The 18208-nt window shown below is 41.3% G+C and overlaps 1 protein-coding gene across 1 annotated transcript in view; it reads left to right on the plus strand.

The window, feature by feature from the left end:
• Window positions 1-18208, plus strand: part of P58IPK (dnaJ homolog subfamily C member P58IPK) — a 66098-nt gene that overhangs the window by 12288 nt on the left and 35602 nt on the right. The window contains exons 3-7 of the mRNA XM_067158052.2: window positions 942-1066; window positions 3190-3264; window positions 6524-6667; window positions 8794-8975; window positions 14684-14834. Coding sequence (XP_067014153.1) covers window positions 942-1066; window positions 3190-3264; window positions 6524-6667; window positions 8794-8975; window positions 14684-14834 — 677 coding nt within the window. The remainder of the gene's footprint in view (window positions 1-941; window positions 1067-3189; window positions 3265-6523; window positions 6668-8793; window positions 8976-14683; window positions 14835-18208) is intronic.

The raw sequence follows: 18208 nt of genomic DNA on the forward strand, positions 1-18208 counted from the left end.
GTCAGATCACCACTGCTAATGCAGGAGAGATAACTCAAAGACTCCAAGTTCTCCAAAATTTCCAAATTGACACATGCGTTCCTCACCTCATACTTCTGACTTAATTACATAGATAATAGAGTGTTGGTATTTTGCCCCCTTTTGCTTCTACATTCTTATAGGAAGACACTGCAGGGCTGCTGGTATAGGAGTAATATAGTTTACCTTTTATAAGTAGATCCGCTAAAATATCATCTTTTGGGTTTAGTTTTCTCTTTGGTTTTTTGGAAATAGGTCCTGTGATGAAGGGTTGGATACCACCATTCATCTCGCATGGAAGCTAATAAACCAGTGAATGATGGGTACGACTGCTGGTAATGCCGTAAAATTCAAAATCTTAATTTAATAATAATAATAATAATAGCACCTGGCATCTGTACAGGCTTGGTGGTGACGTATTGAGGATGAAATGAATGGTGAAGATGTGATGAACACCCAGTCCCCAAGCCAGGGGAGTTAACAGTATGAGGGAGTTGATTCTGAGAATTATACTGGGCCCATCAGACCATTTTGCCATAAAGACGACTTTAATTTGCTAAACCTTAGGCTACCATCTCCACTGATCAGGTGTTGGTTATTGACAGCAACATAGGCCAGGGCAGTAGCTTGTGAAACAGCAAGATACTCTGTTGGCTATTGGCTGCAGCTCAGAACGCTTAGGGCTCGACGTTCACTAAACCAACTATCGAAAAAGGGTAACCTAAATCTAGTGGTAGCCCACATCTTGATCCCTGCATACACCACTGCTATATACAACTTGATATTATTACATCTTTTGTGATAAGATTTAATCCATAACTTCTTGTTAATTTGTATTCTTTTGGTCATTGCTTCGTTCTGTTATTATATTAGCTTTGTGTGCTGAAAGTAATGTTGCTGATCAGTGTTCTCTTGTATTGTAGAGGGAGATCCACGGAATTACCTAACGTATTTCAAACGTGCCACCGTGTACCTGGCCTTGGGAAAGGCAAAACTCGGGCTTACCGATCTGGACACTGTCATAGAACTGAAGCCAGACTTCACAGCGGTAAGTTTACTTGGTTGCAAAGAATTTGGTAATTTACTGTCAATTTGTAAAAGTTAACGATGCTACTGATAAGATCACAATACAAACATTTGTGAGACAGGTTGTATTATTTCTCCAGTCCTTTTTAACTTGTACCAGTTGTACATAAAATGTAAACTTAAAAGCTTGCCAGTCTGCCAAACACACAATTTCAATATAAATATTGTACTATAACATACCATACTATTAAACAAAGAATGACATGTTTCGTTCTTAACCCTTAGCGCTCCTTTTTTTTGCTGAACACTCCTGCCTCTCCAGCTCCATTTAAGAACCTGCTTGCAGAGGGATAAGAGACAGCACAAACATATGGGCAGCGTAGTTATAAAAATTAACTAAAGCAAACACAACATAAATATAATATAAAGTATAATGCAATATCCGGGTGCAATGTTCAGCATTTTTAAGCCTGAAATTATCTCAGACAGTCACTTTTTATCTGTAATTGTGCATTGTGTGGATCCTTTCAAAGCACTCGCCGGGGTGTAATCCAGGCTTTTTCCTACAAGTATTGCAGAAAAACACTGTCTCACATCATAATTCAGGCTTACTGTTCATTGCCCTATTTAGGATTACAACTAAAAATGCTTTGAATTCAGGAAGACCTCCATATAGACTCATGTCTGAGGGGCGTAACCTTTTGAATGTTTACACTGGCATACCGGTTAGTCTCGCATACAATTTCCGACAATAACTCGTCAGTCATGAATAATTGTAAAAAGCAAGTTCACTCTTAGGTTTAGTCCCTTGCGCTGGCTTCTAACTTGACGTACCTGTGAATGGGGTTCTTTTGAAGTCCAGGTCCGTGTCACGGTATTCCCTCCAGGCATCAGTAGAGGTACCAGCACTGCAATTTAGCATACCTTTCTGATTATTGGGATCTTCATCACTCAACTCACCAACACAATCTCGTTCCGCCATATCTTCCTCACCACTTAATCACTCTTACTATCACTAAAATCAACGTCACTTTCATATAAAAGTCTGGCTATTTCTTTCACATGCTGCTCGAACGACGCCACGTTGCTAAACAACATCTGTTTTCAAAGAGATTTCAAAGATATTATAGGTATACATGGCTTCTAATTGTCATTGAAACATGGCAGTGGCTTACTGTACTTGTATTTCATGCATGCGTAACCTGACAAAGGTGTTATATAGGGATGAAAATCATGTCGGGCAACCCTGACATAGGATCTATGTGGGATATTCTTGTTTTCGGGCATGGCCCGCCGTGTGAATGGTAAGGGTTGTTAGAAAATCATCAGATTCTATCAAGTCGCATTCAATATTTGGAAATATTTATGTTTTTCTCTGTCTAAACATCTGTGAATCTGAAATTTGTAACTTACCTTAATGAAGTCCTGCTTTGTCACCATTCCACCGTACACTCCGAGGTGCTCAAAAATCCGTCGCTCTTTTGTTGTCCCTCCATTATGTCAATCTCCCCCACCCTGGTCAGGTCAATGACATGCTGCACTTCCCCTACGGGTGCTTTATTTAACCTTACTGTTCCTGTTGTTGCTATCTTTTGTTTATTATCATTTCTCATATTTTGGTCCTTGAAAACTATCTTAGGGTTCTTAATGAGCATAATGAACATACTGTTTTTCTGAATAGGTATGTCTGAATTAGTCTCAAATTATACCTTTCAAGATGAGTTTGAAATGTGCCTTCTTGAAATCGTGTGGCCTTGCTGCTCATAGTAGAGGGTCTCTTAATGTTAATTTAGGTCCCTGTCATGGACATTTTATGCTTGATTCTTAAAAAGGAAATATATTTTTCCTCCTACTCGCATGTCTGAAAACTTGTTTTTATTTTTTAATGGCGCAAAATAGGTTTCACACCATTTTTAGGATAGCATAAGGCAGCAGCCATATATAAACCTAGGCCAGCTTTAATGGTTCTCTCCTGGATGTATTTCCTTTAGAATTAGCAGTTTAGTGTTTGCACTACACAGTAAATGCATTACAGGTTTTTTCAAGTAAGCATAAGGCACACAAACTGTGTGCATCTGATCAGCTGTTGTATATTAGGGACTTGTTCAAAAACTGTTCTGATGTTCTTTCCTTTTTACTTTTCAGGCAAGACTTCAGCGAGGATTGGTTCATATGAAACTTGCTCATTTTGATGAAGCAAGGGGTGATCTGGAAACAGTGGTAAGAACAGTTTTGAATTTTGTATCTAGCGCGCGCGCGTGCATGCGTGTGCGTGTGCGTGTGCGTGTGTGTGTGTGGAAAGTACATGGAGAAAACTGGATATATCTTGCAGAATTAAAAAAAAAAAATCATGTTCTACCATAAGTTACCAAATAAACTTTTTTGAAATTGGTTAGTTCGCAAAAGAGTGGTAAAGAATGAAGCATGACACAGCTCACATGACGTCATAGTGCGTTGATTCTGAAAAAGGAAATATATAGTATATATATAGTATATAATATATAGTGGATTGGTTAGGTCTGGTTTTTGACAAGACTGTTGGTCTGGATTGGTTAGGTCTGGTTAGTAACAAGACTATTGGGCTTGATTGGTTAGGTCTGGTTAGTGACAAGACTGTTGGTCTGGACTGGTTAAGTCTGGTTAGTGACAAGACTATTGGGCTTGATTGGTTAGGTCTGGTTAGTGACAAGAAAATTGGTATTGATTGGTTAGTGACAGGACTGTTAGGCTGGGGACTAGCAAAGGGGGTCTGGGGATGTAAGCCCCAGATTAGAGTCATGAAGCAGACCACGGGCTTCTAGTATCCTCTGTGACAGTACCCGGTTAGTGACGACCATTGGGCTGGGTTGGTTAGGTCCAGCTAATGACAAGACCATTCTGGTGGGGGCAAGCAAAGGGAGTCTGGCAAGTGAAAATTGAGTTCCGCTAACTTTCATTTGCAGGTCTCTTGTACACACTCTACAGTGACTTGCACTGTTCCTTAATCAATCAATTCAATCAATCATTCACCACTGATCTGCATTTAGGGCAGTTGCCCAGGTGGCAGATTCCCTGTCCTAATCTTTTCTTAAATAATTCCAAAGAATTTGGCAATTCAACATCTCACTTGGTAAATTATTCCAATCCCTAACTCCCCTTTCTATAAAGGAATATTTACCCAATTTGCCGTCTTGAATTCCAACTTTATCTTCATATTGTGATCTTTCCTACTGTCAAAAAGACCTTAGATGTTAGGCCCCTTTGAACAACAAGCATCATCACGTATATGTTTACTAATGTCATTCCATGACAGCCCGGAATGTACCACTCAGTCGAACAGCTCGTCTCGTCTCCTCTCTCCCAAGTTTTCCCAGCCCAAACTTTGCAACATTTTCGTCATGCTACTCTTTTGTTGGAAATCACCCAGATCGCCTCGCGTAGAGTGTAACTACGTTGTGACAAATCACTTTCTAACTCAGTGGTTCATTATTTTTACAGAATGTGGTAGCAGTGGACGAGACATGGTGCGAGCTCTATCGGAGACAATAGGCATGTCCATGCAGCCAATAACAACAACAGAGGAAATGGCCACACAGTATAGTACAGATTGTCTAGTGTCGAATTTAATTTTTCTGTACAGGAAGGAATACTTCGAGAGGTGGATTGGTGGGTTCTTAGCAATCAGAAAGGAAGGATCTCTCCTCTCATGTACTTTTGGTATTTCACATCATTTTTGCAATTTTTACCTTCCTAAAAATGCAAACTTGCTAGGAGAGTGTAACCTCAAAATTTTGAATTGTTAAGAACTGGTAGTGTAAAGACAAAGATAGGACAAAGTGGTTTGATGTGGAAACATGCTAAAAGGCAAAATATGACTAAAAATTACTTACTAAATATGCATTTCTGTAATCAGGGGCCATGATCACGATTTGTGTGTAAGTTAGCAGTGTGTACGATGTGCCAGTTAAATGGTGACGTCATCACAATCCGGGCGCTGATAATCACCTTCTCCTTTCTTCTCCATGGCAAAATGGTTGGCATGCTGGCCTTTGGTCACAGGGGTCCTGGGCTCGATTCCCGACAGAGTCGGGAAGTTTAACCATAATTAGTTCATTCCCCTGGCACGGGGACTGGGTGTATGTGCAGTCTTCCTCATAATTTCACCACCACCACCACCACCACCACCACCACCACCACCACCACCACCACCACCACCACCACCACCACCACCACCACCACCACCACCACCACCACCACCACCACCACCACCACCACCACCACCACCACCACCACCACCACCACCACCACCACCACCACCACCACCACCACCACCACCACCACCACCACCACCACCACCACCACCACCACCACCACCACCACCACCACCACCACCACCACCACCACCACCACCACCACCACCACCACCACCACCACCACCACCACCACCACCACCACCACCACCACCACCACCACCACCACCACCACCACCACCACCACCACCACCACCACCACCACCACCACCACCACCACCACCACCACCACCACCACCACCACCACCACCACCACCACCACCACCACCACCACCACCACCACCACCACCACCACCACCACCACCACCACCACCACCACCACCACCACCACCACCACCACCACCACCACCACCACCACCACCACCACCACCACCACCACCACCACCACCACCACCACCACCACCACCACCACCACCACCACCACCACCACCACCACCACCACCACCACCACCACCACCACCACCACCACCACCACCACCACCACCACCACCACCACCACCACCACCACCACCACCACCACCACCACCACCACCACCACCACCACCACCACCACCACCACCACCACCACCACCACCACCACCACCACCACCACCACCACCACCACCACCACCACCACCACCACCACCACCACCACCACCACCACCACCACCACCACCACCACCACCACCACCACCACCACCACCACCACCACCACCACCACCACCACCACGCGCAGGTTGCTTATGGGCGTCAAATCAAAAGACCTGCACCAGGCCTCTCAAGAGGCCACATGCCATTTCATTTCATTATAACAGTAATCATAGGAGAAAGGAAGTGTGTCTGCCCTGCAAAGAATCTAAGGAAAGTGGAAGGCCAATAAAAGTGGGCCTTACAAACCTAATAAAATAAGGTTTGAAAGAGAACAGGTGACCAGAGGAGGATGGGCAGAAGAGAAGAGTTGGTTTCTGGGTCAAGTAAATGAAAGCTGGGATCCAGTGCTCTCCACTCCAGGCTTACGAGACATGAGCTTGTGGAGGGAGCTGGGAAGTGTAGAAATTCTTGCACTGATCATATTCTCATTATCTGTAGGTTGTTTGTTTAATTTTTTGAAAATATGCTGGGAACAGCAGTGGAGGAGATGAGTATAACAAGTTTTGTGCTACATTTGTAGAAATAATCCTGAAACCAAGAACATGTATTTTAATTTCCAGCTGCAGTTGAACCCGTACAATGAAGAAGCGATGTTGAGTTACAGCAGGATAGGCCCTGTTAAAGAGGACATTGAGCTGGCTCAAGACTTATACAGGAGACAGGACTATCCTGCTGCTATTGATGTCATCACTAGGATAATAGAGGTAAGGCTGATTCTTACATTATAATAGCTAGGAAAGGTTTACTTTTTGGTGTTTGTTTGTTTATTTATTTATTTATTTATTTATTTATTTATTTATTTATTTATTTATTTATAGGCATGTAAGATAAATATACACATTAATATTGACGAATTTACATGGGCACATGACAAGGCAGGTTTATATCTTAGTTTAAATTGCCTGTCCGTTCTAATTCTGCAGGTGTTGTCAATAGGAAATTGAACCAGTTTCCCTGATATACACTTCTATCACATTCAAATACAATGTGTTGAACTGACTGCGAGGGAGCACCATAGTCACACCTTCAAGGAGTTATTCAGCATAGATTCTATGGTCAGTCCGAATCCTATTGAGGATAGTTCATGTTCTTGGCAGGGCAAAACTGGCTGCAGGGCTGTTTTCAATTAGATCACTCCTGACTTGAAGGTTGATATTATCGTCCTCTGAATTGGATACGCCAACTGATACTTCCATAATATCCATCACAGGGACAGTTTTTAATTTGAAACAGGGTTTCACAAGTGTGTTTTCCGTGAGAGTTATGGTTTTTAAAATTATTATTCGTTATTACTTTCTCCATTGACCTTTGTTAATGGCTACATACGGAGCACACAAGAAAAGCTGCTAGGGAACATTATACAGCTCTATTTTATGTGCCTGTTGTAACGAGCACGTTACTTTCGAAATGGTCCTTACTGACTTGATAACCCATACTATGGTCTTTAAACATCCATAAAAGCCATTCACCTTCATGTTGTCTTACTTACATTAATGTTTAGTGCACCTCTCATAATACCTGGAATGTAACTTGATGTTACCAGCTGACTGAACTGAGATCTAAATCACTTGCTCTTACATTCCAATCCAGAAATGTAAACACATGCTATTTCGAATAAATTTTGTACATTCTCTATTATTTACACTCATCATCATCTCCAGTTGCCCAGGTGTGGTGGCCCCTCTATTTTTATCTGTTCATGAACCACTGTTCTCTCCCCAATCTTGTCCTCTCTCTTCGACAACTTTCTTCTCCAGATCGATCCATTTTTCTCTGGGTCTGCCCACGGGTCTTTTTCCTTTTACTTCTCTTTCATGTTCCCTTTTTGCAGTCCTGCTGCACTCATCCTTCTTACATGGCCAACTACTTCAGTCTGTGTAGTAGGCAGTCTCATTTTTCCCAGCAAGAAGGAAGTTTTTAAAAAATTTATAGCAGCATCGTAGAATGAAGCTGGTTGCACTCATTGTGCACAGATTCCTCCACTCCCTTGTCATTCTTCAAATTGTTGCCCTCGTAGAGCTTCTTTAAGTGATCTAAACAAATGGAAATCACAGGGCGAAAGGTCCGGGCTGTAAGGAGGATGATCAAATTGAGTCCAGTTCATTTTCTGTAGTTTGGAGACCATTAGAGCTGCAGTACGGGGCCTGGAATTGTTGTGGAGGAGGATCACGCATCAGATCGGTTGGTCTTATCTTTTGCAGCGATATACATCCCTCACCTCGTTTAATAGCTCTTAATAGTAAGCAGCATTGATTGTGTGTTGCTCATGCAATAAACTAATGAGCAAAATACCTCTCCGGTCAAAAAAAAAAAACAGTTGAAAGAACCTTGCCAGCTGACAGCAGAGTCGTAGCTGTCACTACGGCTGCCTCCCCTTTCCTCCGCCACTCCTTACTGGCTTGTTTGGATTAGGGAGTGTAATGGTGGACCCTTGTTTCGTCGCAGGTGATGATCCAACTCAAATATGCATCACCTTGCTGTAAGCCTCTGACAGACCTCTCAGACGTCTCAACTTCTGATTTTCGGTCAAAAGGCGAGGGACCCATCTGTAACACACTTTACAGGCACTTGTTGCGCTGACATCGTGAGCATCGCTGACAAAGCGATTGGAAGTATGTAATGGCTGGCTCTCCTCACTCCTAACAGCCCTACCCAATCATACTAGAAGCGCGAGTCCGGTCCTACCAAGTGTTTATATTTGATTGGTGTATGTGTTTTTTGAGTACTGTTCTTAAATAAACTTGCAATCACTTCCAGTTGTTTTTCCTTCAATGTGATCACTAGTTTGTGACTATGCTGGTGTACTTTTTATTATACATTTTGATTACAGGTGTGTCCATGGGCGTCATGGCTGCGAGAGTTGCGGGCCGACTGCCATACAGCTCTAGGGGACACGATGTCTGCCATCTCAGATATTCGTACAACCACCAAACTCCAATCGGACAACACAGGAGGCTACCGTAAGCTGGCAGCTTTGCACTACCAGCTGGGAGAGGCTGGAGAGGCCCTCAAGTAGGTATTCTAAGTAATGAAAAGGAAAAAGAAAAATGCAAGGGGACAAAGTCACATAGAAAGATAGTTATTATTTGATTTTAATACATATACAGTGGAACCTCCATTGATCAATCCTGGAACTGTTGCTTTCCCATATCTGTTGTTAATAATTTACAGTCCTGAGAATATATCCAGTACATTCTGGGTTTAAAAACCTATTTCTCATTTTTTAAGGTATTGTTTTCCCTGGATCTATCATTCATTAATTTCGGTTGCTACTAACTCTAAACCCCTATTGATCATCATATCGATATACACTCTCACCTTCTCACTCCTGCTGTTATCTGATGTAATTTCGAGTAGAGTTGTATCCAATGCTGTGTCATCGTCCGAGCTGCACCACGTGGAATCTATTGCAAACCGGGTACCGGTATCAAACTTTTTTGACCTGTATGTCTAACCACTGTGACATCATCCGAGCTGTGCCATGTATCTGTCGCAAACCTGGTAAAACTTTTATCAGAGTTTCTTGAAGAATCTGCGTTACGCTTCACCGTCACAGATAGGTCTTATGGCGACGATGGGATAGGAAAGGACTAGGAGTGGGAAGGAAACGGCCATGGCCTTAGTTAAGGTACAGCCCCAGTATTTGCCTGGTGTGGAAATGGGAAACCACGGAAAACCACCTTCAGGGCTACCGAACCCACTATCTTCCGGATGCAAATTCACAGCTGCGCGCCCCCAACCACACGGCCAACTCGCCCAGTATATAAGATGGTTTTCTGTGGTTTCCCATTTTCACACCAGGCAAATGTTGGGGCTGTACCTTCATTAAGGTCATGGCTGCTTCCTTCCCACTCCTAGACCTTTCCTAACCAGTCATCACCATAAGACCTACCTGCGTTGGAGTGCCATAAAACACTTGTAAAAAATCACCAGTCTCTTTTGCGTGAAATATAATCAGGTCTAAAAAGCAACATCTGGTAAGAATTTTTTAAAGAGATGATGAAAGAAAGTAACTATTTTTTGCAAGAAGTGTGAAAGTATAAAATGTGTACTGTAATATGTTTTATCATTCGTGTTTCAAGTGCTCCTATAATTGTGTGTGTCCGCCTCCATAGTGTAGCAGTTAGTGTTATTAGCTGCCATCCTCGGGGGCCCGGGTTCGATTCCCGGTACTGCCAGAAATTTAAGAATGGTAGGAGGGTTGGTATGTGGTTGAAATGGTACATGCAGCTCACCTCCAATGAGGGTGTGCCTGAAAAGAGCTGCACCACCTCAGGATGAGGACACGTGTTATTATTATTATGTGTGCTTTTATTTTTAAGTATTATCCTTGTAGTTGATTTATGGCTGGTATTTTCCACATAATTTTCCCACATCTGTCAGGTTTTTATGCAATTCTGCCAAAAACGATGAATCGAGATTGAACTGTACAGTGTGTTATAGAAGTGCAGCTGCAGCCTGTTTGAATGCACTGTTTGGGTGGCACCAATGTCTGCTCAGGGTCAGATGTGATCGGACAGCTCAAGAGATTTTGCAACACCCCCTGTGGATGGGGGAGGCAGACAAGAATACACCTACGGTATCCCCTGCCTGTCGTAAGAGGCGACCATGGGATGATGACATTAGAACCATGAGACTACTTGAGATTAGTACCATTACGTGCAAAACACCATGGGTCGATGTTTCTTGCGACTGGTACCACCTTGCAAAGAAAATCGTGGGTCTACGTTACATGGGAACTGTGCCATTATGTGAGAACTGCTACGGGTCTGGATGTTGCTTGTGATAGGTGTCATTGTGTGTATTCCACTGTTCGGTTGCACTGTTTTCAGAATGGGCCTGCATTTCCTATGAGAAGTACCACTTAATGAGAAACACTATGGGTATACGTTGCCTATGATTAGTACCACTATTTGAGCGTCACCATGAGTATACCTGGCTTGTGATTACTTCCACTGAGTGAGGAACACCACAGAAAAACCGGCGCCCATGATTAGTACACCTAGGTGAGGAACACGATGGGTTTGTGTTACCTGTGAGTGGTGCCATTATGTGTGACATACCATGGGTCTACATTGTCTGTGATTAGTACCACCATGCATGAATCACCATGAGTCTGAGTTACCTGTGATTAGTACGACTATAGGATGAACACCATTGTTCCACTTTACCAGTGATTATTACCATTATGAGATGCTGGTGACCTGAAATTTTTCACCCGTTTTTATAACAAGTATCATCTCAGAAAAAACATTGTGAATTGGATTCACTGATTGTTTTGGATTCATGGTCATTTTATATTTTAGTCGGTGGATACGTTTTGAAGTTTTAATTATCGTTCTCTTTCGTTGCATCATCTAGCTATTAGGTCCATTTAAACAACAAACATCATCATCATCATCATCAGATTGTGCAATGAAGTGAATCTAGAGATTAAAAGCACAATGTTTCTGTAACAATATGTTACTCAAAGATAGACTATTAACAAAGCCAGTAACAAAGCAACTTGAAGAGGAGTTCATTGTAAGCCAAATTGTTGTTATAGACTTAACAGTTCGCAGCAGATTTTGCTTTTTTCTTACTGCTCTATGCACTGTGAAGATAGAGACGTCAGTTTGCTGTGCGAATTTCCTAATGGATTTGGAAGGACTTTTAAGGAAACGGTTGGAAATATCCAAAAAATATCTCTTCTGTTAAAATTTTTAATCTGCTGCCCTAGCTGCCTCTGTGGATCAGTGGTAGAGTGTCGGCCTTCGGATCCCAAGATAGCGGGTTCAAACCTGGCAGAGGTAGTCGGATTTTTGAAGGGCGGAAAAAGGTCCATTCGACACTCCATGTCGTATGATGTCGGCATGTAAAAGTTCTCTGGTGACACATTTGGTGTTTACCCGACAAAATTCATTAAATCTCAGCCACAGACGCCCAAGAGAGTTTCGGTTTACTCGGTCTGCCATCTAGTGGGCCTAGAGTAAAACGGAACGTCGAAATTGACGAGCAGACAGCCAGATGGTGTCAACTTGAAATGTCTGCACACGGTAGCTGAGGCCATACGATTATTATTATTATTATTATTATTATTATTATTATTATTATTATTATTATTATTAACTGCTGCCCTTCGGAACTCTTTGAAGACAGCGACAAAGGTATAAATTATGATGAATCCTGGATTATCGGTTGGCGATGACTGACTAAACAACTAAATGGAAGAAAATTCATTCCCTATGTTTTGTGTGCTTCATTAAATTATTTATTAAAAAACTCTGTTTCTTTTTTCCTGGGGGTTGGCTTGTAATTGAATAAATACGGTGTTTGATGATTGTTTTCCAAATCCTTTCTCCTTTATGACTTCCCGTTTCTAAATTGAAGAATGCCATCACTAAGGTTCGGATGTTAAAGGAAAAGTCATATTTCTTTCTGAGGTAATCTTACCCGAAATCTGAAAAATAAGTGTGAATGATGGATCCCGGACTCCGTTTAAAGCAATTTTATGTTGCATATAAATGCATATTTCGACCGTTTTTATTGTTTTGGTCGCTTTTGCTTATTTTAGTGATATATGTCTATGTTGTATGTTGGGTATTCAGTCCGAAGTCTGGTTTAATCCTCAAAAGCACCGCCAACAGCTGTCATAGATGGCCTAGGCGTCACTGAAGAGGCGTACTAGGGACATAAGGAGTGAGGTAGTTTCCCCTTGCTCTTCTCTCTGAGCCAAAAGTTGCTATTACATATCAGTCTGCCAAGCCCACCGAAATGCATGCACCAACCGACCCTGTGAGCAACATTTTCACACCATTCATTACAGGGACTGGCTGCATGGTATTTCTACCATCGCTCATACCTCGGTCACTTTCATATTGTCAAAGCCAAGGATGAGACTCAGACAGGTCAATGAAAGTAACAAATTTAATCTAGCCCATACCAGAATGTTGTATTAAACTGACACATCGTGTTATCCTCGCCGAGTTTCAAACACAGGATTTCAAAATATTGTAGATGATGTATTTTTCTTTCTTTTCCTGAAATTTTTAGGTAGCAGGTTTAGAAGACATTATTCAGAGAAAGATGTAGGAATGTGCGCTGACAGATACCAAAAAAGTATGCTAATACTTCATTTTTTTTTTTTTTTTTTTTTTTTTTTTCACCTTTCCTTGGTTCTTCTTCTTCTTCTTTTATGACCACATAGGATCACTTTAGTCAGTCCGTCGTTCAGGTCTTTGAAGGGATTGTTCAGGCTTTGCGGTCCTCCCAGTACTTCTTCAGACGCTCCGATCTTCGTGCCCTTTCCTCAGTTGAAAATGTGCGTGTTGTTGGTTTGTTTTGTGTAAGGGTAAAGCGGAGGTTTGTATTCTTGAGTTTTGTATTCAATTTTATCTTATTTGTGGTGTCTTCTGTTGTAAGGTCTATTTCCTTCAGATCTTCTCGTACTTCTCTGATCCATTTACATCCTGTTGTGGTATTTTTTGAGACGAGATTGTGTTGTACTAGTTGTTTCAGAAGTCTCGAATCCAGCACCCTCATGATATGTCCAAAGAATCCCAGTCTCCTCTTACACATAGTATCTGTAATGGGTTCTAGCTCTTTGTACACGACTTTGTTAGGTATTAACCGTCACTGTCCATCTTTCTGGTATTTTTTGTTGATGCAGGTTCTTCCAATCCTCCTTTCAATTTTCTGAAGTTTGTCAGTCTTTGATTTTTTATTCAGGTAAAAGAGTGTTTCTGCTGCATATGTAGCTTCTGGTTTTATAACTGTGTTGTAGTGTTTTATTTTTGTATTTATTGATAGACATTTCGTTTTGTAGATATCCCATGTTAATTTTTGTGCTTTAGCTAATCTATTTGTTCTTATTTGGATTGAGATTTTTTTCATTTAGGTTATGTGTTATTACTTCTCCAAGATATTTAAATGGAGTTACTATTTTGATTTTATTACCATTTATGGTGACTTCTGTTAGCTGTGTTGGTTTTTGCGGCATAATTTCTGTTTTTTCAAATAATATTTTGAGGCCAATTTTATTTGCAATGCTTTGAAGTTCTATTATCTGGGTTTTTGCTTCTTTCATGTCCACTGCTAGTAATGCTAAATCGTCAGCAAAACCCAGGCAATTTGTTTTGATTTTTCGGCCAATCTTTATTTTGGGGGGATTTTTCCTAAACCATTCCCTCATTACCATTTCTAGAGCACAGTTAAATAATAGTGGTAAGAGCCCATCTCCCTGCCGTAGCCCAGTTTTTATTTCAAATGTCTCTGATGTTTCACCCCTAAACTTCACTTTTGATTTGGTGTTGGTGAGAGTCAATTTTATCATGTTTATTAATTTGGGGTGTAGTCCAAGGTGTCTTAAAATTGTGTTGTTCTTTATTTTTTTTAAATAGGAAAATGGAGTGATAATCAGGGCTATGCTACTGAATGAATGTACAAAGTTTTAACTTACCTACTGTAGCTCCGTCAGTTTGCATGATTGAATGTGTCTGCTGATCACTTTTTGGCGCGTTTAATATTGAAAATACTCTTAATACTTGCTGCCTATCCTTAAAATGCTTAGGTCATTTTTACCATGTTTTTGGTCATTAACTTCCGAACCCTAGCCACCACCATTTACTTTACTTGATAATAAAAGTGGGGCCGATGACCTAGATGTTAAGCCCCTTTAAACATCAAGCTTCTTCATTATCAGTAATAAAAGTAGAAACTGATTATTATTTTTTTTCTCCTAGAGAGATCCGTGAACTGCTAAAGCTTGACCCCGACCACAAGGAAGGTGGGGAATTCTACAGGAAGGTGAAAAAGGTAGCCAAGTTCCTAGATGATGCTCAGGAAGCTCTCAATGGGAAGAATTATGCCAGATGTATTGATTCAGCCAATAAGGTGAGTATTCTCTCCCCTTTTCACCTATCAGGAGTTCTTGCATGGAAGGTATTAAAAATGGAGGGAAAGTTACTACCGGTGTAACAGAAATACAGGCAAGTATTTCAGGAATAATTTCCCTTAGCTAGGGAAGAACAGTAATTTATATCAACATGAGAAGTGGTGGTGTTTGTTGATGATTTTTTAAAGAGAAAGTACAGTTAGGCAAACATCCTCTATATAACTCTAATCAGGGACAGAAAATGGAAGGGATCAGTCAGTCACTTCGAAAAATGAATATATTGACCAAAGAAAGACAAGGGCCACGAAGGGCATGAAAATGAAAGACTCCCTAAGCCTAGAAAAGTAATACCGTCAGGGTAGTAAAAGAATAAAGAGTTGGCCAAGGGACGTCGAATACTATAGATGAAAGTGATGAGCCTGGGCACAAGTAAGTGGAAGCAATGTCAGGACTCGGCTAAGGACCCCGTAGTCGCCAGCCCACACTCCAAATTTCAGAGTGTCTGGGGTCCCTACTAGACGCCAGGCAGGGTATACTGTGGGTTGTGGTGTTGTAACCTAAGGCTGTACAGTAGAACCTAGATTATACGTTCCCGGAAAATACATTTTCCCATATTATTCGTTAAAATTATGTGGTCCCGCGAGCATCCTAATTAAATCACGTTCTAAAAATCCTGCATTATCCCTTCCTCGAAGAAACTATTTCCCAGATCAACTGTCCAGAAATTTCAGTCCCATCAACACTAAATCCTCGATCACGCATTTAAAAAAAACTGTATCTTATGAAAGGACGGCTACGGCATACTTAAGGATCTTGGTTTTGCGGTAATTTGAAGAAGTTCTGTACTGGAAAAGCGATCGGCAGTGAACTTGCATAAGGGATCATCTTAGCATCACATTCGGGTAGTATTGTTTAGAGAATCCTCGGAAATCATAAAACAGAGAGTGCCCATGACAATTGGAAGGAGACAGAGTTAGTTTCGTCAAATGTTCATACTTGCAAAACGTCTACATTATGTCCAGGGTTAGATGTTTATTTTTTTACTTTTTTCGAGTGTATCACCGAACAGGTTTTCGGCATTTCCCTCAGGGCACTGCATAGTCACTGGGCTTTCAGGCATGAATCGAAACTGCTCCTTAACTCATTGCGGACCGTGGACGGCGTAAGACGTTCAAGCTTGCTCCTATGCTGCGGGCCGTGGATGGCGTAAGACGTTTAATGTTCCGCACAAAGCAATGCTGTTTATATTTGTCATCTATGCGTTCTTACATCTTAGTCAGCGTTACTGGTTGTAGCAGGAAGATAACCCTTGCGTTGAGTGGGCTCATGTTAATCTCAGCAGTTTTAGCTGGAAAATCTCATAATTTCCTCACGCGTCAAGTCGGTACTTGAGATTCCAATGCAGTGCGTGTCGTCCTTACCGAGTGTAGTATAATGGCTTATAATACAAAGTTTCTTACGGAAGATTAAATAGATATTGTTCACAATGATTATTCTGGTGATGAATTTATTCCTGAAATAGACTCAGATAGTGAAAGTGAGACTGACGAGGAAATTGCAATTCCCGAATCCGATAGGCCTATAGAGAAAAGTGAAGTGCCTGATACGTATCATTCTAGTTATTCTCCACCCGTTCCACCATTTACAGAGAATTCAGGTATAAACGTTCAAATAGAAAATAAGCAGGATATTTTGAGTTACGTGAGTGTTTTCATGAATGACGAATTTTATCAGTACGTGTGTGAGCAGACCAATCTATACGCGAGTCAAGTGATAAGTGCGGCGCCCCGGCCTTTCACAAAGAATTCGATCATGCAATCGTGGAAACCGATTAGTCCAAAATCCTGATATAAAAATGTACTGGACCGAAGACCCTGTTATTCATACTACGATATTTTCTAAAACAATGTTTCGAATACGCTTCCTTCATATTCTTTCATTTCTTCACTTCGGCGACAGTAATCGTTATGCCGAAAATACAGATAGGCTGTATAAAATTAGACGTATTTTAAAACCTGTCACACCAGATATCACACCTTAAATATTTACTACAGGTAAGCACAAAGTATCGTTTTTCTAACATTTATAGTTTAGGAGTAATTGTAAATTGTATAAAGTGATGCACGTCTAGAGGGCCGGGCATGAAAATGGCCGGTCCAGGCATTCAAGTGTCCCGCTCAGAAGCAGGTACTGAACGTGTTAAGTAACACAAATTTAGTGTATTGTATACGATTATGTTATCGAGACCAGAACAGATGTTCCCCTTAGGCGTACATACCGTACATAAAGCCATGGGAGGTTTTGGAATTGCCTATTACTGTTTTCGTCCTAATATAAGACTGGACATTTTATGTTTTTGTGTTCAAATGTTATAAAAGCCGCAGTCGTCTTATTTGCGCAGGTTACATTTAAAAAATATGTATCATTTCGCATTCATACCGACTTGTACAGCGAGTACGCTTTCCAGCTGAGCTCAAGTCGCGAATAATCGTAATTTCGGAAGTGTTAATGATATTTTTTTCTCTCTCCAATTCGATTGTGATTAGTGACGGGCAGAACTAAATATAATGCATTCGATAACTTGAGGATTGATACTTTCAAAACCATATTCTCGAGTTCAACATAACCTTTAAAAGTTGATGTAGGTCTAATTTACGCGGTACAAGATTTCCACAAACTGACTAGGAGCAGTACACTGGTGACCAAATTACAATGGAAGATAAAAATTAAAAAGAAAGGATTTTGCCATCATGTTGGACGCTTTCGTATCTAATGTGCTTTATTTTATTAGATTAGAGAATGAAAAACTACTTGTGGTCGATTGTTGTTTTCCTTGGTGTTACAAGTATTAGATTTTTCGAAGAGTTTGGCTGATCAAAGTTGCTGAACTGAAAGAAGTTTTCAAAGGAATATGACAAAGTTTTCAGAGGAAACTGACTAAGTTTTCCCAATAAAACTGAGGGTAAAGTTTCAAGACTTTTAAGTCGCGTACCGGTAATAAACGTTTCAAGCTAGGCTCGCGGTTTAACTTGCCTGCCTCTCACCCGGAGGGCCCGGGTTCGATTACTGGCCAGGTCAGGCATTTTTACCTGGATATGAGGGCTGGTTCCAGGTTCAGTCATTCTACGATTACGCTACCTTTAATTGAGGAGCTTTTTAATGGTGATATGGTGACCCCGGTCTAGGAATAACAGACGAGAGTATTCGTCACACTGACCGTGCGTCACCTCATAATCTGCAGGCCTTCAGACCGAGGGCGGTCGCTTGGTAGGCAGAAGGCCCATTGGGGGTTTGGTTTGGTTTAGGGTATAAGTATACATATTTCATTTTTGTGATATTTGGCCAAATTGTTGATGGTTCATTCGTTCCCGGA

The sequence above is a fragment of the Anabrus simplex genome, chromosome 14 (genome assembly GCF_040414725.1).
Source record: "Anabrus simplex isolate iqAnaSimp1 chromosome 14, ASM4041472v1, whole genome shotgun sequence".
Classification (NCBI taxonomy): Eukaryota; Metazoa; Arthropoda; class Insecta; order Orthoptera; family Tettigoniidae; genus Anabrus; species Anabrus simplex.